The sequence below is a fragment of the Nothobranchius furzeri genome, chromosome 7 (genome assembly GCF_043380555.1).
Source record: "Nothobranchius furzeri strain GRZ-AD chromosome 7, NfurGRZ-RIMD1, whole genome shotgun sequence".
NCBI lineage: Eukaryota > Metazoa > Chordata > Actinopteri > Cyprinodontiformes > Nothobranchiidae > Nothobranchius > Nothobranchius furzeri.
Window position 1 is genome coordinate 61,335,257 of NC_091747.1, and position 23,718 is coordinate 61,358,974.

Below are 23,718 nucleotides of genomic sequence, written 5' to 3' on the forward strand. Positions count from 1 at the left end.
ATGCTAATGGTTAGCTTCTACTCTCCGAGACGTGCTGTGCCGTTTCCTGGATGTTAAACCAACAGCGGGCTTCGCTGATGGGTGGGTGGGTGATTTAACCACTGAATTTGGTGTGTTGGAGCAGAGAAACCACTAAAACATGCTGGATACCGGCCCTCCAGGCCCAGAATTGAAGACCCCGGTCCTAGAGTTCCCTTGTAATTTCTATCAGAGGCTACGAGGAGTAAAAGACCATTATTACATTCATCCTGCAGTGTAAACTCAGAGTGAACAATCAAATTTCAAAAGTGACAAGTAAGAACTGTTTCTCAGTGAACTTGGTCTTTAATAAAAGCCATCATACTCACGAGGCATGCGGCTGGAACGATTGCTTTGGACATTCAGTCAGACATGCCCACCTAGATCGTATTAGCGTCCCGGTACGGCCTGAGCTTGGGTCCATTATGAACGTATCTGACAACATCGTCAGAGAAATGTCTTTCTGGTGTTTTAAAGCATGACAATAGTGTAGGACACTGGTTCCTAACCTGGGGGTCTCGACGCCCACAAGGGGGCGCCAAAGCCTCTCAGTGGGTCGCCAGGACCTGTCCACTTTAAGGGGTTAAAACTTCATTTATTACTTGTTTATAGCCTACATTTTGCTCACATTTTTTTTCATGAGTAAAAAGTTTACTGATATTAAGACAGGAAATAATTAGTACAGAAAAAGTAACACACTTAAGAACATTTTGCTCAGCTCACTGTTTTATTTTCGTGTCAAAAGTTAATTAAAGATAGGACTGGTTGATTAATCACAGCCTTTACAGTAAATAATCTAGTATAAACAGTAATATACACATTTAAGTACATTTTGCTCAGTGTATTTTTTATGTGTCAAACATTTATTAAAAGGAATGATTGGTTTATCAGTGTTTACAAGAAACAATGTGTTCAGGAAAGTAATACAAACTGTCAAGTTTGGTTTTGTTAATGACTTTGTTCTGTACTGGAGCCTACTATTACTGTTATCTATTGAATCAAAGCATATTAGAATGTGCTTGAACAATTTTATCATTTCTTAATAATGTTTGTCCTGGAAGAGAGAATGGGAGGGGGTCGTCAAAAATTTTACTGTTAAAAAACGGGGTCCCTTGGGAAAAAGGTTGGGAACCACTGGTGTAGGAGAATTTTCTAACTGGACAATGACCGTGTTCACTCTGAAGGTTTCCCAAATTGACCCGAATGGGACCATGCTCTGGCAGGCCGTGGAGAGTGGGGTGTTAATCGACTGCTTAAGAGGTGTCGGATTCCCGTTTTTCATTCACTTTAATTTCCTAATGAGGAGGTAGTTTTTCTTCCTGACTTTTTCCTTCCTTTTTAACACTTTGAAAATTCCTTCAGCTCTGAGCTCCATCTTAATTTGATTCAAATATTCCTTTACATTTCCACTAGTCTGCTTTATAGACTTCTCATGAATGCAGAAATAATGACGCAAGTCCACTGAGGGATCCGTCTCAGTCGCTGAACCTCAGCGCCTCAGCACCCACTGCGCCCAGTCCGACATAGCCCATTACTCAAGGTCAAATTAGACTAGGATTTTTCTTCCAGATTGTGCCTTTGAAAAATGATGAAAATCTGACCTACAGTAACAATTGCTAAAATTAGTCACCTCTGACCTATCCATCACCTTCAAGAGCCTTGTGGTGTCGCAGAGGAGTAATGACGGCACGCTGTGGCAGACGTTTGATTCAAGCTCATTACTGTTCTGGATCTGTCAGCAGATATATTTAGAGCACTATCTCATGGGTTCACATTTTAAATGACGACGAGTTAGGGACGCAGTGTGTACCTCCGTAGCTTATTAATATTAATGCCCGCATGCTGTGAGGGGAAGTTATTTTTCCTGCATTTGGAAGAGCAATGCCAAGAGCACAACTCTGGATGGAAATCAGAAATGCTTTGCCAGAACGGCGACTCTTCTCAGAGAGGAATTAAAGAATGGGAACGCATGTGGAAAGAAAACACTGTTGAGTTAAAGTGAACTAGATGCGCAGGATTTGGCACCGCATTTGAAGAACTTTTCATGCATATGAAGCCCATTATCCCAAGTCTATTAAATTGGGATGTCAATGAAGTTGAATGTTTACCGTGCATTGTTTGTGAAGTTTAATTCTCTGGAGGTTTAGGCCAGTGAACCAAGAATTTAAGGTCTTTTATGAATGCAAAGACCCCCACTGACTTCAAATTATGGAATAATTTTAGGCTTGTTGGAGATTATTTGCATGGATTTGAGACTCAAATAGGATATGATGCTTGTTTGGATCCAAGAGGGAGGACAGGCATTGCAAATCAGCTCAACTTTAAAGTATTCCTTAGTTTGCGATGTCTTTGCTAATGCTAAACAAGTGCTCTTAAGCAAATAAATGACACGCACTGGTATAATTTCGTGATTTACCCGGTACTCATTGGTAATTTAGCAGGGATGTGTATTTTTGAAATTCTGGCGATACGATACACATCATGATACAGGGGAGACGATACGATAAATCACGATATATTGCGATACATTCAGTCAGACGTTACAAACAATTTATTTTACTGAATTTATTGTAAGAATGTTCAGTTAACAGTCCAAACTGATACGTAACATGTTTAACATGAGGTATCTGAACCATGATGGAGGGATTTACATCTCAATGGTGGAAACAAAACTCGTTGCACACTGCTGCCAACTAGCGGGTGGCGATTGAATTGCACAAAACGAAAAGAAAATACACAAATGTTTGCATGTAAATTCTTTCAAGAATTAGATACACGGCTTTTGAATATCAATGTAATAATTACAGGGAAAAATCACGATATATTGCCATATCGATATTTCCGATACACGACTTTTGAATATCAATGTAATAATTACAGGGAAAACCACGATATATTGCCATATCGATATTTTCTTACATCCCTATAATTTAGTATATCTGGAGTTGGAGGTCAGCTGAATTCCTCAAGCAGGTAAACAAAACATATTTTATGGATGCAGCTCAGACCTCTGACTGTTTAAACTTTGCTAACACAGTTGTAATTAGGCCAAAGCAATTTTAGACCATGGGAGGTGCTAGATTTTCTTAAAGCTTTTGATTATATAATCTACTACATTGTTTATTTTTCTGGTTGTTTTGCTTTTCGTTTCCATACTTCCCTGTCTGAATCCTGTTAACATTAGAAATGATTTAGATAAGCAGAAACAACAATCAAGCAGCATCAAAGGGGAATTAAAAGGTAAGACGTATCTTTCAGAAGCAAAAATGTGACTTCTATTGATTCTATTCTATTTACTTCTATGATTTCATTTACACTTTATTTATCAGATGTCATTACATAGGTATGGGTTCACCTGGAAGTTCTTTGGTGGTGGTACGGAAAAATAAACAAGACGTGTTAAAAATAATATTGGTTGAATTTCTATAGATTGCTGTGTCTGGCAACAGGGAGGTTAAGGACATTTCATTGTGATGCATCCCGCGTAATAAACCAAGATGAATGATTTTTATCAGCATTTCATAGAATATTTGAATCGTGTTAACTCAGACTCAGCTCAGATTTAAATCTAGATCATTTTGTACAGCTTGAGAAAAAAAGCCTCGACACTTTTGGGGAAGTGTTGCGCCGAGTGTTTCCACACAGTCGTCCTTACAAAATCAAATGTTAGCACTTCTGCAGACTGTATTTGCAGAGATTTAGCAGTTCGTCGTTCAAGGCCTCGCAGCACAAACACAGCCTTTTCAAGGCCTTACAACGGAAGCACAGAAGAGAGCCTTGATGAGTTAAATCGCTTTGCACAAACACTGAGGAATTGTCAGCAAAGCAGCAGAATCATTGGCAATTTGTGTCAGGTCTCTGGTAAGCGTTGCTCGGTGCTGCAAGGAGGAGATAGCAAAATAGAGCACAGAATGGATACAGAATAATTTCTCTTTCTGCTCTCTCTTTGCATCTTTTAAGACCTTGGTTACGATTCTTCACCACCAGAGCCACTCTATAATGTCAATATTCAGGTTAAAGCCATGGCACACGGTATCTCTGATGCCCTTCGTAACTCCCATTACTCAAATTTATGCAGAGAGGTATCAAACAAGGCCTTCCGGATTCCCAAGGATGCTTATTGTCCAGATATTAACACAACAAAGTGAACTACCTTGAATATTTTAATTTGGGGCAGCAGATTTTGTTTACAAGGCGCAGCACAATGCAGTGTACCGAGAATTTAATAGGATTTACTTCACATCAAGCACAGCACTTGGATGCCCCTGAATCCAAAGTTTGCGGTTGTATTGCTCAGCATTGCAAGTGTTCACACTTCACAGCCCTGCTTAAGAAGTAGGGCACTGCAGCTGCAGCTCACACTCACTAACGGCCCAGTGGAAGAAAGTCAAATCAGATTTAGGGTTTCACACTTTTTTTTATTTATCTAATTGCACAGGACATGAGAGAGACAAAGCAGGCATTTTTGACAACTCATCCTGCACAAAGGTTAAGTGTTGAAAACGAATGCATTACTAATTGTCTCGGTCGTTCTGTGTCAGGATTTCAAACCTCAAAACAGCACGTCCTTTGAAAAAAAAACACTGTGAAGCAGTTCTCTGTTCTGTTCAGCAAAAGAAAATAAAAGACTGACAGTTCTTTACATCCAGTTTCATTGCCATAATCAAGAAATCAACCTCAAGTGACAGTTAGGGAGCGTGCATGGGCTGATTGGAGAGGGCTGATTGGATGTGAAATAAACAAGGTTTCCCACAGAGCTCCGCAAAAGGCTATTAAGTGATCTTTACGTGGAAGACCATCAAGCTTTGATAGCTAAGTAGGCAAGTGTTATTTCAGTTAGTTTTTTAGTTTTTCTTTCTGTCGTTCTGTCTCTGTTAGTGATTACATAATTATTAAATAATGTATTAAATGTATAATTTAAACCAATTATGTAATCAAGATACAATTCAGGGCGTAGGGCACACTTCAAACTGTTGTTTTAAATCTCTGCAGAAAAGAAAAATCCAAATAGAATTCACATTAATTAGTCAAATCAACCTACTGTCCAATTATTTCAGGTGTGCTTGTGTTTTTAATGAAATACAATCTGAGTGTTTTGTGGCACCGCAAATGTACTTTTTATTTGTTCATGTTTTTGCTCTTTGGCAGATTTTCATTTTCCTTGACCTTTCTGTAGCATCTGATGCTCTTTCTCCTCCTCATTCTATTCGTCCTAAATGTCTGCATTATCGCCCAGATAAAATCGGCGCAGCTCTTTTTGTTTCAGTGTTAGGGAATGCTTCCTGTTCAGGAACCTTTTCCCAGAACCAGGGTGTTTTTCCCGAAGTCACTCTTTTACCTCTAAAGGTTCCTAACACTAAAGGACCTAAACAGACAGGTAAATAAAGAATCTACCCCAGAAAAGGGCAGTGATACAGCAGTGGTCATTTGGAAAGTACCAGGATCATTCAAGATGCTGGGAGAGCACTCAGTGTTCCTGATAGGTGGAGTATTTATGGTATTCCCAATGACAAACTGAGAATTAATTTATTGTGGAAAGGAATTTATTTAAGTATAAAATTTCTACAGTTAACTCGTTCACTGCCATTGATGACTAAAGTCGTCATTTGCATTTTTTTTACTGTGTGGGCGTCGGACAAGCCCCCGCGTCGTGAGAACAAACACCTCAGCTCTGAAGCTGATCTTCATCTGCATACGTCACACGTTACGTGATCAGGAAGCAGAACATCCATGTGTTAGGAGATCGTTTTGGGCCGCTGCTGTAAAAAAAGTGAGGCGCGAACCGGAAAAGCATCTGCCGATCACAATTCAACAACGGATTATGAAAGAACGGATAACGCTCGAAACGTGCAAATTTTTCCTGATGTAAGAGGTGAATGTCCGCTTTGTTTTGGCGTCGACATTATCCTAGCGTGCAATGTTCTGTGACTCTTAAAAAACAACAATAGAAATGGTGAGAAACACTGGCTGCGACGGGCTTTACCGATCAGGAAACGTCTGGTAGCGAATGAGTTAAAAAACGGAGTGCCACTAGGCAGTAACCTCGGACCACCACATGTGTTATCTACATTATTTGTCTTATCCAATAACTTCCCATTAAACCGTCAAACGCCATTTATCTGATTCACAAATGTGTGAACCATTCACTAAACCTACTCCACTCACTCTGATCTGCATTAAATAAAAACAAATTTCTCTTGGTAGTGACCCAAAAAATGTTGGAGGTCTTCTAAATACAGATGGATGCTTCATCTGACCATCTTTCCAGGTTTTCCAACTAAGGCCTACATTCTGTTCTCTTCTTCCAGTTCAATACTACAAATTTAGCCAATTATGTCTGTTTTCTTTTAAAAGCATTCTAGATTTGGATCCCTCTCTGATTTTGTGGCACAAACCTTGATGCCTTCGCATCATTCTGCCTGAACTACTGAAATGAAGTTGTTTAATACCTGGAAAAGTTCCAGCGAGTCCAAATCACTGCCGCCAGGCTGCTACAATTCACATTTGCTGGTTTTCAGTTACATTTAGGATCCTTACAAAAGTATTTCCCACCTACAAATCCAAAGGAGTCGGAATGAAGGCAACTGTACTTCATTGGTACCCCATGACCTGGATGACAGAGAATCTTCACCAGTAAACTCACTGTCGTACCTTTTGTTCTCTTTTTGATCTATTTCAGTCTTAAACCCCATCCTTGAACCTTAAACCTGCTTAAACTTAACAGTACTTGGTTCAACAAGCCAGAATACGACCAGAGCTTTTCATGCCAGACAAACCCTCTTTAATGCCTTGTTAGTTTAATGTCCAATAGTGCCCGATACCCGAGTATGTTCAAATACCTCGAGGTTTTACTGGAAAAGGGCTTAAAAGACCAACACATCCAAATGCCACCATCACAACCAAACTTCAGCTAACTGTTTGAACAGATTGGAAACTAAAGCCACCACTGGCTGAATCCATATACAATCTTTATTAGGTAAAGGTTTCGCTACCAATGCCAATAGCAATATTCGAGCAAGATAAATTTTACGTTTTTATTTTTGCAAACTATCTGATCATCAACCAGAATCGGAGGTTAAACTACAACACTTCTGAGCAGGATGAATTGTTATATAGTTTAAGACTTTTCACCAAAAAACATGCGATCAACTGCACCCAGGATCGTCCAGTGATGGGCCAGGTAACGGTCTGATGTTATTACACTTCATAAAAAACATGTAGAGGTTGTTTTTGGAGTCCTATAGGCTGTAACTTGTTTGATATTCATGCATTTGTTTCATACTTGTTCAGTCAGGCTCTGCCACCACCAGAGACGCTATCTGTTCCTTAAACTCTCAAATGAAACTGATAGAATTACTGATGTGTGTCACCGGTGCTTGTTCCCCCAAGGCCAAACCCCTACGAGTAAATTATTAAAGCTTCATGATTTTCTGACAGTTGAATGGTGAATGACTCTGGACAAAGGAAGAGTGTGGAGCTGATGAATCTTGCTGCCATCATGCCACAAAAGTCGGGTGCCAAAGAGCATCAAAGGACCAGTTGCTGACATATAGCCTCGCGTATACTTAGCAGCTGCTTTGCTGCATCGTCACATTTCTCAAGTTGAATTTCATTGACCTTTTTTTTTCTTGTTGTGATTGATATGTTCTCATCCATTTTAGTCGGGTTTTTCTTTTTCCGTTTATTGTTTGCTGTTCCTTTCTCCTCACCCGCATCAGGATGATGCAGAGGAAGTTGTCATCCCCCTCCTCTCCCAAGCTTTCACGAAACACTTGTTTTCTCCAGAGAATGAGGTGTGTGATGAAAGCACGCTTCCTCTGAGGAAAATTGGGTGTCGACAGTCACCTCATTTCCCTTCAAGTTGATAACAGTGGCGCTCCACATCAAGCCTGTCTTCATGTTGCACTGGTTAGCTGACAGGATCCACTCTAAACTGGGCCAGTGGGGTTAGGTAACACCGTCATGGAACCAGTATCTCGCTGGGCTGCAACTGTCTGCATCTCATAACTCGTAGGTCCTTGCTCTTGTGTTTTTGAACACGTTCAAAATTTTTGCAAAGCAAACTTCCTCTAAAAACAGTAACAGATTCACCGCTCGCATCTAGAACCTTCTTTGCCTTTTTCAGTCTATGTTCTGTGATTTAGAAAGACGTGTGGGACAACTTTGAGAGGGATTGGAGACCTATCACACACAGTTGTGACTGCTTTGAGAAAAAAAATGAGAGTCTGACAATTAAACCTTGAAATTTTAGATGTAAGGATGATTGACTGCGATAGATTACCACTCTGTGAGCTAAGTGTACAAATGTGGTTTACAGAAGAGTTTTGTTGACATGAAATATGTGCAATTAAAATGCAGAGATGGGAAGTTGTGGCATCAAGTCATCTCCATGTCGTGTTTTTGTTCTGCTCAGCCACGAAACCAGGTGATTTTAATCAGCACAGTGAATTAACCTGGTTCAGTTGCTGAGCAGAACAAAAACACCACATGGAGATGACTTGTTGAGGCCACAATTTCCCATCTCTGTTCAAATAAAAGTGTGCATACTTTCTTCAATTTGTGTGCCTATAAATAGCTGCCAAAAGTCACAACGCATGTGAGTCTCAAGGCCAAATCCATTTATTACAGCATACGTTAAAGGGAGGTCCAACTCACAGGAACCTGCTGTTGTGGATTTTTAAACAATTTGAATGAAAAATGTTCTCTTGAACGGTTCCAGATGTCCACCAGCCATCTTGACCTAATCATCTCTTAGATTTACATTTCTGTTTGTCCAAATTTGTCTTGGATTTCTTGCAAATTTGGACAAGGTCAGACTGGACTGGGGTATGTAGTTTAACGTGTTTAAAGTAGCTTAAAAATGCTTAACTGCGACTGGCTGACCCTGTTCTATGATAGGTCCCTCCCCTGGTCCGTACAACAAAACAAATAATTTACAGAGAGTTAACCAAGGATTTATGTTTCCACAAGAGGGAGCTGTCAATCGATGAGAATGTGCTGCAGTCAGCTTAGCACACCAACAAAGAAGTTGCAATAGGGAGCCTAAAACTCCTCCCTTTCCTGTTGGCTCATGGGTCGCTGGAAAAATGGAGAAATGAATGGAAGTCAACGGGGCTAAGAGTTATTTTCTAATCCGCTTTGCCCTAGGCCCTGGATCACACAAATGTCACTATTCAATTTAAATGAAAAGTAATAGTGTGTGTTTCAACATCACCAGTGGTCTTTCAGTTTTATCAGCTTGTAAAAATTGGTTACTATGACTACAGGTCAGATGTCCGAACGTTGCATATATAAATCTGCTCTCCCCTAGCATAGCTGCTACTTCCCACATGGCCAGAGTTACGGTGGTTCTTTCCTTCTGGATGAAGGAGTCAAAGCTCGCAGAACTTAAACATTTTTTGGGTTTAATGATGTCAATTTGGTGATGCACATTTAGATTCATGGACATATTTTTCCACAAAACCTGAAATTACTTTTGCCATTGCTAGAAATTAGGAACTTTATTTGCATCAGAATGTGATTCAGATTCACAGACATCATATGTGAGATCCATGGTAAGCAGGATTAGAAAATAGCTTTTAGGCTCACTGACTTGCATTCATTTTTTCATTCCTCCAGGTGACCCATGGTCCAGAAGTAGATGGGCGTGTCTTAAGCCGGGCATACACTGAACGACTTTTTCACTTTTTTGAGACGATTTTCCACTTGTGCGAGAATCCACGAGATCGGGGCGAGTTTAGCGCTGAGCGTCGTGTAGTATACAGGGGGTTACGAGAGGCGATTAACACCATGTGACCAGCTACCGATCAGCAATCGTGAGCTCGCACGGACTTCTGGAGTGTTTGATATTTTGCTCATTCCTCGTGAGGGTATCGCACTGTTGAAGCGGCGCAGCGAACGGCTACGACCCAAAAAGTACCAGAACCGCTCACGGTGCATGCATAATCCTTCATCAACACCGCTCGCCCGCTATTTCTCTAATAACACACGTTGTTCGTTTTTATTTCTACACATTTTTTTACTCACAATGACAAGGATTGTCAAGAAAGCGTGTTTGTCGTGTTCATGTCCAATTAAACTGATCACAAAACACAGATTTACTTTCTTTATTTTGTTTTCCTCATCCAACCCCCATAAATCCCTGTGTGTCCTCCTGCAGCACTCCCCAAAGACAACAGGCAAAACAAGACAAAAAAGTCTGACGTGTTGTGTAAAAACTTCTATTTTTAGCATATTTTTTGGGTCCGACGTGTACCGTGAGCAGTCAGGTCGCATCCGAGAACTGGGTTGTGCAGTGTGAGCACATGACTCGTGAGATCTGCCTTCCGAGGAAGTCGTACAGTTTGAGCTGAAGCTGAGTGCTACGAGTGAAAAAGTCGCACAGTGTCCGCCCGGCTTTAGAATGCCTATAGAACAACCAAATCAAGTACTGAAGTTATCAGTTCCTCTACTGTTGTCTACTTCTTAAAGAATATTTAAATATGTTTTACTGCAAAACTCACCGTGTGATGTTTACGACAGTAAAGTAAATTTACATTGGAGACGCTTTTAAAAGCTGGAGGGAACTCCGGGATCTACTAAGTCTCAGAAGACTTGGCAATGTTTCTTTTGGACTATTACACACTAAATAATTTATTGTATTCTAAAGAATTATAACCAATTTTTAAAAATTAAAATAAATAGCGCAGATAGTTGTTGTTTGCTGCGTTCATCGCTAAAAGGTTAAAATAGCACTAGCTTGAATGCTAACTCAACCTGCATAAAATGATGGCCGTTTCTGAATGTGTGTATTTGTCTGAAATTGTTGTCTCGCCTCCTTGTGAAACCAACACATTCCCACACCCAAGGGGTCAAAATATGACGCGTATGACCAAGCCTCAATATATGATGATTTGGGACGCCCCAGCGCGTCAGGAGACGACGATCAGGGACAAACAGCTGACGCAGCGTCCCAGAGCATCGGTATCTGATGCTGGTGCTGAGATGGACATTGGAACTACTTGTGAACTACTCAGCTTCCCCCTCACCCCATTCCTAACCTTAAGGTCACAGTTTATGGACCTTAAGGTTAGGATTGGGGTGAGGGGAAGGTTAAATAGTCGAATAATGTCCGTGTGACCGTGTGCGTCAAACAGCGGAGCCACGTGACCCAACGTGTTTCTAATCATCGTATCCTGATGCGCTGGGGCATCCTGGATCATCATATATTGAGGCTTGGTCACATGCGTCATATTTTGACGCCTTGGGTGTGAGAATGTGTTGGTGAAACATCACCAACAATGGCCCAGGTATTGTTCCAATCTTAAGTTCGTCAGATGGTAAGTTCACTCAATGTTCCCCGACGTGTTCTTGCTTTGCCCATTGTATTGAGGATGCATCAATGCATCCTTCTGCGAACTTGGGACAGAAAAGTATCCCATAATGCATTGTGTAGAAAGCCATTATACTCCAGACATCAGAGAAGAAAGCTTATAGCTGTAGTGCATTTTTTTATATCAGAGAAACAAATAAAGAAATATAAAGTTGTCTGTTGTTGTGTGTATTTGCGTATAACCTGTAAAATGTCCTGTTTGTAGTTTTTTTCCAGACTCTTCACAAAATGCTAATTAGCAAACCCACCACCAAATAACAGTGTTGCTTTAAATAGCTCTATTTAGATTAAATACATGAATACAAATTATTCCAATAGCAGGAGGTGTTGGTATTATCAATTTAGATCCAAACTGGGCCAAATAATATATGAATAATTTGTTGTCATTTTCTGTTATTTGAAGGACGCACTTTATGTCATTTTTGACCGTAGAAACAAGCAGAACTTTTTGCTACAATAGAATATGGTTCCGTACTAAATGACCTCCTCATCCACCCACAGTCAGTAGAATGGACTTTCTGCTGTACTTGCCAAGAGCATACTTGTCAAGTACACAAGAGTGTACTAGCGCGATTGAGTACCGAGAAACGGCAAATGTCAGTGTGTGAACTTTAACTCTATCTAAAGGGTGATTGGTGAGGTGTTCAACCTTGCGCTACATCAAACTATAGCGTTAGCTTGTACTGTTGACTCTGCTTTTCCTCTCCATGCGCAGCATGAGGCGTGGCTCCTAGCTCCTTCCACGAGGCGAGAGGAATCACGGGCAGAGCTATAGCTGTTCACGTTTTAAAATCTCCTCATTCCTTGATGACCCAAAGGTGATTGAATGAAGACAGCTGTACTTCTTTGGTTTCTTCAAGATGTTTAGCTTCTCATCCGAAGACCTTTGTCAGTTCAAAACTACCTATGAATACCCTCCTCCATACCCTCTGAGGAGTCGTTGGTGTCGTTAGGCTCTATTGTGTGGAATGGTTGGTTTGATCAGAATAAGGAGAATGTGATCTGGAGTCACACTCTTTTGGGATTGGGTCTAAAGCTGCATTGTAGTTGCCTGAGGTCTCCTCTGTTTATATAGGGTTTTGCCGTTTGACGTAGGTGGCTTACATTACTCCTCCCTCAAACCGTCCCTCTTCTCTGTCCAGAATGTATACTTTGATGATCTTGTGATATGGACAACAGCTTTAAGGTGTTTCGGGACTAATCTATGATGAGAAGGATTGTACAAGAGTGGCAAAAGCATCAGTTTCATATACGGCCTACATGACCCGGTGCTATTTACAACTTGTTGCAAAAGCATCTTTGTGCCTGTTGGTGTGAGAATGCTGTTTTTTCTTGTAGTTTTATTTATTTATTTTGTCTCAGATCAGAAATATCCCACATTTGGTCACACGTTTTGCAGAAACAGAGATTTTAAAAGTTGATCCTGAACCTGACCTTGACCTAATACTGTTTCCGTTTTTCGAAGGGCTCTGTTTTGTGTGATTTATTTATTTTTTCTGGGTGTTTAATCAGATCTTTTAGAAAACATTTAGGAAGTTTTATATTAGTTTTAACAGAACAACATCACGCTTTCTCATTCAGGCCGTTCTGTGAGAACGACTCTTGGATTTATCTGCTTCTGTAAAAAAAGAGAACCAAATGAATTCTTCGGCTCATTGCTTCTTTTCCTTGCTGTTACTTGAGCAATGATCACTGCATTTGTCTGACAGGAATGACTTTAATATTCACTGATAAAAGTCGGATGGTGTTCTTTAGTGTTCAACGATAGTGGCGTCTGCTTTGTAAGTAATCAATGGTCCTTTGATTTTTAGACATAACTGTAGACTTTCACTATGGATTAAGAGGGCTCTGGAGGCAGGAAGAGAGAGCATTTGTAGGCAGTCATGCGGATCTGATTGCTCCAGTTAAATCTGCCCGTAACCGCCAGATTTCTGGCAGCCCATCCGTTTCCACCCAATTACATCAAACACCACCTCTACAAGCTAAACCTTCTATAATTAGTCTACAGACAATGCATTTGGACACCTTACCTTGCCGACGTATTGATGGTCATTTCCGGTGTATTCCTCAAGCAGAAAGAATTGATTCCACATCCATCCCCGTTTGGAACGCTGAAGAATCCTCCCGTCACTCTCTGGCATTCCAAACAGATTCCCAATATTCCCAGGCGTGAAAGGAAGGGCCATAGTCGGCCACAGGTTGGAAAGCATCAGAAGGAGCAGAGCCTGATTGCTTATCATGGTATCCAATCAGTCGGGAGACGTCCGGAATGACTTTTGAATTATGGAAATAAGCTTCTGAGAGGATAAGCACTGGAAGGTAGCCTCATCAGAACAAGCATTGTATTCCTTTACTTAAAGGTCCGTTTGGATTCCTGTAAGGAGAGGAAAGTATAGTTAACACCAACATAGTGGCATTTCAGTAACCTTCTGTAAAGCAGTCATTATAAAAAAACACAGACTATAAGACAAAATTACTATAAACAATGTTGGATCGTAAACAAGCAGCCTCTCTTCTGTAGATGAGAGCAGAAACACATAATGGACCCCGCCCAACAGAGTTCTGAACCAAGCAACCTCCTCCCTGCAGATAGAATGTCAAACAACCTAAACTCTGGGATTATAAAGGACTTCAGATTAGTTCTTCATGCTTTAGATTGGTCTGATGACCACTTTCCATTCGACCATGTTTCTAACAAGCTCTTGAACGACTAGAAGGGAAGAATTAAAATGCTTGTTTCCACAATCGCTTAACAAGTTTGGTCGAGTTGCAGCTTGGTGCTTTTGTCTTATTGGTAAAGGTCAACGCTGCCGTTTATGAAGCTGTTTGTATGTTGGAATAACTATTTTTGATATAAACTGTACATTTTCTGCTGTTACCACTGCCTCTCCATGTACATGTCCAGAAAACACCTCGAGGTAGACTAAAAAATTAGGTAAAATAAAAAGGTGCCTTTCAAGTTCCTTCAAAAAGCTTGAGTCGTTCTGTTTTTTGGCAAAAATGATCTAAAGAATTTGATTCAAAGTGTTGATAAAAAGTTGTGAACAATAAAGCAAAAACAGAATTAAATGAGTAAGAAAGGCAACGCCACATTCTTAGATGTAGGTTAAAGCCGTTCTTACTTTGTGCTTTTCTCATCCTCGCCGACGTCTCATGGAAATCACATTTATTTTCAGCTTGTTTTTCTCATCCTACCTAGGATCTATTTGCAAGTGTCCACTTTTTCCAGGCCGATAATTCGAGTTCATTATGTGTGAATAATAAGAGTGAGCAGCACTTCACTAATTATTAGCCGCATTAGGATTTGCCTCAAAGCCTCGGTTTGAAAGGCTTAACGCGGGCGTCCGGCGCGGTGAAAAGACGCCACCCAGACGGATTTTTTATTTTTTTACATGCTTCACACCCGTTCAGTCACAGCGTTGCACCTTCAGAACAACCTCCACTAAACAGATTGTGTTGCTGAAAGGGGGGAGTCTATTTTTCCCCTCTCTCTCCACCTCAGCTTTTAGCTTCTGTACATTTTTGCATCATAACTGATGGGTACACTCACTGATTTTCACCCCCTTTAGACGCTGTGATGCTTTCAAAAGGATGTAAATCTACACAAGCGTGTTGGGAATTGCCCAAAATAATCCCCAGGTATTTTTTATGCCTCTGATGAGCTTTTTCATGTTATTGGCACTCTTCTTCCAATGCCTCGCTAAGGCTGCGTCCTCACCTCGACCGGCCCTGATAGGTAATTTGGCTGTGCATGCATAATTAATGGTCTTTTGGAGGTTAATCCTAATAAATCTTTCACTTCTTTCTAAAAGAACCCATTTAGTAAGGTTTCCGTGTAAGGGCTGGAGTCAGAGAATTATCCCGACAAGCATTCGCCTGTTCCTCTGGGAATGCTCCGGTGAGACGAGTCATTTAATCCTGGTTTGTCTGGAGTTTTAAACAAAAAGTGTTTGTCATTTGGGTTAAATCGAAGTATGACGAGTTTATCGATGCAAGCAGACCACTAAAGGTGTTAAACCCAACAGTTGGTTCAGGTAGTGCAACACTACACATCATATGGTTGTTTGGTTTGCTGATTTGGGCTCCGTTTTCCTTTATTTTCAGTTATTTTCTTGCACGAAATGCGTCATAAGAGCGTTCCACGTGCTGAAATCAGGAAGCGCCTCCTTGCAATTAATCTAGTCTGATGCTTGTGATTGCATTTTCTAATTATCATTCCAGCCTGTCCTTGAGATTTAATAGCATTCTGGATATTAATCTTTGATGTGGCGCGTGTATTAAGCATTAGGGCCAATGTTTCTTTGCAGAATTCTTCCAAACACTCCATTAAAGGATGAACGAGCACGCTGAATCCATGCCAGATCCTATAAGCTCAAGCTGAATTATCTCAACTTATTCAGCTTATTAAAAAGTGGGTGTATTAAAATAAATTGTTTATGATTAGATTAACTTGTAGGCAGCTTATATGCCTTGGCAATAAAACACACGGATGTGAAGGGACTGAATTGTTAAATATGCTTTTAAGGGTGTATTTTTTTCCTTCTAATCTTGGCAAATACACGTTCTGGCTGGCATCGACTCCACCGTGCTCCATTTCTTTTAATCTGCAAATTATACATTCTTGTTTTGCTGAATAAGAATATCTTTGATCAGATACAAACGAGCTGGTCGTTGGGATGTGCTTCCTGGAAAAGCGCAGGCTTGCACATTGGTCTGCATGAATTTTCACGCACGTGCATTCCAAAAATTGAACATGCAAGCTTCCCCAACAAACCTGAACCGAGTCTTTGCAACTTAAGCACTTTTGTGGATACTTTAACTTTGGAAGGACAATAAATATAGCTGCAAAATGCTCCAGAGGTTTGCTGGGTAAGGCTCTTTCAGAGCCTAAGAAAATGCATAAGCTGAAACATTTGGTTCTCTATGTTGCAGGAGGGGGGGGGAAGCTCTCCATTTCCCATCAAAGCCATGTTTTCATAAAAGTAATCAAATAGAGAGAAAAGGCTTTCAGTGAAACCCATTATAATGAAATAAAAGCAGCGAATGCATTCATTTATAAAAGGAATAATGCATTTTCTGGACATTTACTAACAGATGCAGAGTTACATAAACGTTAGACCTAATTAAGCATCCAAAACCTCCTACATGATTTTTAAAACCACAGCTTTGGGATTTTATTTAAAGTAGGAGTAAAACCACATGAAGAGGCTTTACAAGGAGGTGACAAGGTCATCAAGCTGGGGTTAGTTTAGAGGTGTACTTGCATTTGGTTTATGAGTATCAGATGGATTTGTGTGCAGGAAAATGGTTAAAACCAACCGAACACGCGAGGCGTGTTGTGTGATTGGCAGTCTGAGTGGCTCTGGTGATTGCCTGCTGCTCGTGAGTGACGGAGCTGCCGTGATGCACCGAGGAGGCAGCAGCCATCCCAGCCTCCACTTGGTGGAGCCCTAGACCTTCCCAACAGCAGCCGTCAGAGAGGCTGCAGTCCCTGGCAAACCTCAGCAAGCTCTGCTCATGTTTTCAAACCCTCAAAGCAATTTGATGATACAGTGCACACTTCCTCGTTGAAAAGCGACTGGGGGTTGAGTGCTGGAGTGAAGTCTTCTTGAAAAGACCGCGTTGACAATAAAAACGTAGTATCACCAAAAATCCTTTAATTTTCTATAGTTTATATTTGGAGTTTTTAGTGTTTTAATAAAGAGTTTGGAGCCTAAACTAATAAAATGAAATGTAAAGGGGAAAAAGTGAAAAGAAAAACGACAGGGATGCAATTCAAGCAAACTAAAACCACCTTTGACTGATTAAATTCTACCGGTTTAGCATTTTCCTCACTTCCACAAATAAATATTCATGTCGAATCCTGTAAAACGTGCTGCGTGGATGCTCATGAGAGCCTCTCTGCCTGCGTAGGAGAGCACATTTCCACCTCTTTTCATTTTAACGCTGAAAGGTCACTCCACATTTGACAGTGATTCAAGGAGCATGTTAATGGCTAATTTGCACTAAACAATAACGGCGCTACATGCCGCTAAACCACAATCTATCACTCGGGTGCCTGTGGAGGTCTGTGTGAGTGAGAGAGAGAGAGGACAGAGGCGGAAAGGCTGGATTAAGTTTGCTTTGGAGCCCATGCACATGCTCTGCAACACCGCTGGCCGCTCCTCTCGTCGTGCTCGAGCACCACGATAAACACCTTGAAGCGTTTTGGGGAGATATGAACGGTACAGCGCCCCTCCATCAAATCTGCCCACAGCACATCACAAGTATGATTCTCCCTCGCTGCCTCGGGAAAAAACAACACACTTTTCCCAGAGACGCTCAAAGGAAGTCGTACGTGCCTTCAAACAGGTGCACACACCTGCCGTGTGAATGCAAATGCATCTGTGTGAGCAGACTCTGGCGCTCAGGGTGGAGAGGAGGTCAATTTAGCATCATGAGTGTAAAACTTTAAAGTTACACGTGCCAGGGGAGTGAGTTTAATCAACCCGAACAATAATAATCCTTTAGTAAACGTAACGAATGATTTTTAAGTTGAGTTTGTCAGAGAAACAGCTGATCGAATCCCCTTCCTATGTGGAGTTGAAGTCATTACCAAGCACTCCCCGTAGACACGTTCACACCTGAGTACTGAAGCAGAAATCTAATTATTTTCTTGTTCGCACCACGATGCTGTTTTCTTTGAAGTTGCACACTTCTTTTCAGGAGACATTTGCTCACTGCCGCCTTTAGTCTGGCTTTGTCACAGTGCAAAGGGCAGATCATCCCCTGGAGTCTGGAGGCAGAGAGAATACGATTCAGCCGTAAAACACCAACCAGGAAAATAGAAGCCCTTACCTTGTGGTTCCTGCAGCTTAGCATCCGCGGGTGAGCGTGCAGAGCCGTGCTCCTGCGTGGTGCTTAGCGGCGGAACGTCTGACTCCTGACGGCAGTGCTTACATTCCAGGACTGACAGCAGCACAGCTGCTACAAATGGGACTGAGTGTGGAGGAGAGAGCGTCTCCCGCTCGCTCCCCTCCCTTCTCTCTATGCCCCTCTCTCTCCGTTACTCCTCCCTGCTCTCTGGCTCCTCTCCCCTTTCCTCCTCTACACTTTCTTTCTACCATCTCTGTGTCTCTCTCACTCTCTCTCTCCTCCTCTCTCTCTCTCTCTCTCTTTTCTCCCTCGCAGTGCATCAATCCTGTCTGTGGATGTCACCGAGGCTGAGGCTGAAGCTGAGGCGACTCTAACCCCTGATTGGCTGCCATTCACAAGTTGCTGATAAAGAAAGGGATGAAAAGAGGAGAAGGTTAGAGAAGTGGGGGCAGGGAGGAAATAGCGGCCTTACATCCCAGTGAGCATCAGCTGAGAGAGGAATCGAGGAGCAGGGGGAGGTTAGAGTCTGAAGACAAGGGTGGACTCTGATGGATCGGCTGTGCGGCGCTCGACGTCTAAGACAATCGGCTTCGTCCAATCTTCTTTTGACGACGAGGGAAGGAAAGAGAAAAGGGGCCATAACTTGTAAATCAGCCTCATAGCAAGGGGTGAAAGGGGGTGATGAGGGTGAGGGGGGAGTCAATTTTGCCCTTTTCATCTTCATCTTCGTCTCTCGTCCCGCCGACTTGGCCGGCAGTACGTGGCAGGTGCACACACAGTCCAGGCACTCTGTCATCGCTTCTCATTACGTGCCACATGTTGGATGCATATCAATCCGTCTCCATGCAGCCCGTGCCGCGGAGAGTGAAATAACATTTCAATTCGACTGGAGGGAACAGAGGCGGGGACAATACATCATGTAGGTGTTTGATGGCGTGAGACAGAGGGGACGACACATCCCTATCTGTCCCCGACATATACCGGAGCAGACGCTCGGCTGGAGCAACTTATATATGCACGGGGTGCCAGTCATCGCGGCGCTTGATGAATAATTTAAGAAAAGGAGCAGTGGCAGTGGCCAGCCCTTTCCAAGCGCAAGTTTATTTTTTTCCTTCCAGATATCAGCGTGGATGATCAGCTCTAACTCTGCACCAGATAAATAAAAATGCAAGCGGGCCAAACTAATTACCATCTAGACGAGCAGCGAGCTAGCCTGCCTTTGATACCGAGCCAAGTCCTAACTCTTCATAATTCACCCCTTCGTTGGGTTTGTGGCGCTGGGAGATTAAGAAGTAGGTGAGTGTGTTTGTTCGTGTGCGCATGTGTTGGCTTTTGTGTTGCATTTGCATGTACGACCGGGGGAGAAGAGGTGTTTACTTGTGTGTGTGTGCGTGTGTGTGTGTGTGTGTGTGTGTGTGTGTGTGTGTGTGTTTTCTTTGCTAACAAGCCACTGAAAAAGGAGGCAATCTTGTACCTCTCTCTGCATAGAATTAGTAATAATTTACTTGCTATTTACACCCCTGGGATGTTAATTACGCTGTTGTTACGCAGTCCAAACAACTCGGCAAACATCAGAGAACAAGAGCCAGCATTGTGCCGAGCTGCTTCGGGAGATACAGCAACACTTTCTGTAGACAAAGTATCCTTATGAGCACAAACACGCAGCATCTTCTCATCTTAACTTCACAGATTTACAAAATTCATGTTGTTTTCTCCTCTTATCCACTTGATAAAGACTCCATTACCTTAAATCAAAGTTTTCCTGGCTGCAGAAACGGCTTCTTTTAAGTTAGAGGTGTCGTCTGATCGCCTTCCAATTCCCAGCGTCAGCTCCCATCAGCCTCACTGGAGCGTTGCTCTTGTGTTCACCTCCAGCATTCGAGCCACCGCTGATTAGTTCTCTGATTTCCCGCTCGCCTTCCCAAAGGTACGCTCAAGTGCGGATGTCTACCTGCTGTTTGCTGTGCTAGCATAACCGCTGCTGCTGCTGATAGGTTATTGATACCGCTCTCTGTGTGACAGTGACAAGAACACACTAGCTGGGTGATGCAAATGTTTATTTTTGTTTACAATCTGGTAGCAAAAGGATGCATGCATGGCTTATCCAAGGTTGTCTTGGAGGTTTTAACAGCTCTGGGACCAGTGGACGGAGCCTCTCCCATTTGTGTTCTGATTAGTATGATGCAAAGGCATCCTAATTAGTTTCCATAGCAACCGCAGCTGCCTCCTTTTGATGAGAAGGACCAGCAGCAGCTCTTCTCTGAGCTTCCCCTGGATGTAGGAGCTCCTCACCGTATCACCAGCTCAGGGGCCTAGTGGTATGTGTTAGGTATTTTATTAGATGTTCATTTTGGTTGGTCTGTGAATCTTTCTTTGTCTGTGTGGGGGGTGATGGGCTCCTGTGAAATTTGTGACGCCTGAGGCCAGCTCTCTGGAATGTGGTATCTAAGAGACTAGTTGCAACTCTGTAACCCGAGAAGGCCCCGCCTTCTCTCTCCATCCTTTGGTTGAATAAAAACCACTGAAAACTCTGAAGGAAGGGGGGGGGAGACGCATGGCAGCCAGCCCGGAGAGGGTTGGTGCTTGGTCTTCTCCCCACCAATTTGGAAATGCAGCATAAAAATGACTCCCTCTTGTGATGTGTGTTTATTTCAGGTTCAAGGGTTATGGAGAAAGTAAAAATTACCCAACAGTATGAGTGTCCACCTTGGGACTGAGAGATCGGAGTTCAAATCTACAGTCGGGTCATACCAAAGACTACTCAGCATTAAGGGGTTTGATTGGGGGGTTAAATGGTTGCCAAGCACAGCCGTGTCTGCAGCTCATTGCTCCTCCAGGAGATGGGTCAAACGTGGAAACTAAATTTCACAAACCAGCGTAACAAATAGTGGGACTTCACCTCTATCACTGAAGCTGAGCCTGATTTTCTTTACAGAGGAAGCTCATTTTAGCTTCTCAAGTCTTGGAGCTTGATCCTTAAAGGGGCAAAATGGAAGTGTGACAGCCAAAACATGTATAGAAATAATAAATGTCTTCTTCATACATTCTCCTGCAATGCCCTGGTCCTGTAGAATGAGCCCTGGCATTTTTACTGTGATTGCCTCTTTTTCTGTAAAATCACAGAAAAAGAGAGATGCTCGGGTCGAGCAGGCTGCTTCATGCGCGTTCACGCTCAGGCATAGCCCTCCGAACCGTTCTTTGAACGTTGTTTCAGCTGTCATCAAGCATATAAATGTTACAGATGCAGAGGACACCACTGGTGGTTTAGCTCGTCTGGTAAGAGTCGGGCTTTAGTGCAGAAGACCGGGGTGTGATTCTGGATGTGAACATAGTTCATTTAGAGTTTCTTTTTTACAGTAATGGTATATTTTTTTTACAGTAAGATGCCCAAATTTTTATTTGAGACTCGCCGAACGGCATTGAATTCACAGATAAAAAAGATGTGGGTTCAACTTTCATTTTGGAACAATTTTTCAAGCAAGGGAAGGGAATGATCTGAGCATGCAGGAGGACTGACCCATCATAAACCTTTGTCGGCTGTGCTGAAGAGAAAGGTACCGAACCACATTATTTAATTAATTAGCTGTGTGTTCTCCTGTCCTCTGTCCTCTGGGCCACACACACACACACACACACACACACACACACACACACACACACACACACACACACACACACACACACACACAAGGGACTGTCTCAGCTGTTATTTTCGGTAAGGAGTGTGCACGTACAGCATGCGCGCCTCATGCACGAGCCTACTATTGAAGCTGCCGTTACGCTTTTGGCCTGAGGGGGCAATAGCGAGCATAAAAATTCTAAACTCCGTAAAGTCCCTTTAAGTCCCAGTCTAACATAGATGCACCAGTTTAGTACTTCATCTTTTAGCTGCGGTGCTTCTTCACCACGACAAACTAGAGGAACACCATCCCTGCTGCTGACAAAGTCCAGATCCTTTTGGTCCAACCTAACATCACTCAGTGGTACAGCGACTTCTGCAACTACGAGAAAGTTTCACCCTCAAACAGGAAGAAGCATGTATTTAAACTAGTCTATCTTCCATCCATCCATTTTCTGAACCCGCTTTGTCCACGTGGGGTCGCGGGGGTAGGTGGGGGTGGGGTGGGGGGCTGGTGCCTATCTCCAGCGGTCAACGGGCAATCAGGCGGGGTACACCCTGGACAGAGAACCAGTCCATCGCAGGGCAACACAGAGACACACAGGACAAACAACCATGCACACACACACTCACACCTATGGACAATTTAGACAGAACAATAAACCTAACATCATGTTTTTGGACTGTGGGAGGAAGCCGGAGAGAACCCACGCATGCACAGGGAGAACATGCAAACTCCATGCAGAAAGATCCCAGGCCGGGAATCGAACCCAGGACCTTCTTGCTGCAAGGCAACAGCTCTAACCACTGCACCACTGTGCAGCCTACTAGTCTATCTTATATTTTAAAAGTATATAAAATAAAAAATTCTGCTATTATTTACAATGGAAATACAACAATAAGATCGATGTATAACAAACTGGCTGACTTGGCATTTTGGTTGGTTGTTCACTCAAATTTCCTTTTAGCATTTAATAAACGTATCAGATAAGTGTACAAGTAAAAAATAAATAGTTTGGTTCCCCAAGAAAAACTTTCTGTTCGTGTTCAGCTGAATTATTGTCTATTTCCTAGAACTAGTAGACGGAGAAATAACTGCACAGAGCAGAATAGTCCCAAGGCACTTTGTCAAATTGCCACAAAACGCCTGTTCGTTATATTTAACAGGTGGAAAAGTCAGCATTTGGAAACTTGGTTTTGTGGTTGAAGCTGCTCACGTGAGGCTAAAGCCGAGGACAAAAGTTCTTCTCCCAAACCAAGCAATTATATTTAAAAAACGAAATACCTGGTTATGGTTCGGAACCATGGCTTTGTGGTTTGTTTGGTTTAACTTGCTTTTACGGTTTTATTGCTCTCTGCTGTTAAGTCCATTAGAGTTTTAGACCTTTAGTTGTGTTGTTTATCCTTCTTCCACCCTCAGAATAAAGCATTTTGAGGCTTTTTTTAAATAACAGTTGTCTCATTTACTCTTAAATCCCAGTGTGGTCTTGGATTGTTGTCACCATCAATAAAATAATGGCAAAGAGTCAGAATATTCTAGATTACTGCCTGGTAAAGCAGCAGGTAACGGATCCCTCCTTTAGTCCTTCTCAGTGGTACCCGCCGAAGATACCGGATGGTTTGCATTCTTGCTGTGGCCAAATACCCACCATTAATGCCCCCATGGCTTGTTCCGAGTGTGTCCTCCTAGAGGAGTTGGTGCCTGCTGCCATGGAGGAATCCCACGAGCTGGCCGTCCACCCCGTGACCAGGTGAGGTTGTCCTTGAGAGTCCACAATTTATAAAACATGAAGATTACATTTCAGAACATGCTGACTTTGTCTCTGCTACATTTAATAAGTGGATGAAATGCTGC

The 23,718-nt window shown here is 42.3% G+C and overlaps 1 protein-coding gene across 1 annotated transcript in view; it reads right to left on the bottom strand.

Moving 5' to 3' along the window:
* The window catches only part of cdh10a (cadherin 10, type 2a (T2-cadherin)), a 44,595-nt gene extending 26,093 nt beyond the window's left edge, over nt 1–18,502 (bottom strand). The window contains exons 1-2 of the mRNA XM_070553263.1: nt 18,227–18,502; nt 13,420–13,763 (exon numbers count right to left, since the gene is read on the bottom strand). Coding sequence (XP_070409364.1) covers nt 13,420–13,629 — 210 coding nt within the window. The 5' untranslated portion in view covers nt 13,630–13,763; nt 18,227–18,502. The remainder of the gene's footprint in view (nt 1–13,419; nt 13,764–18,226) is intronic.
* Between the last annotated feature and the right edge of the window lie 5,216 nt (nt 18,503–23,718).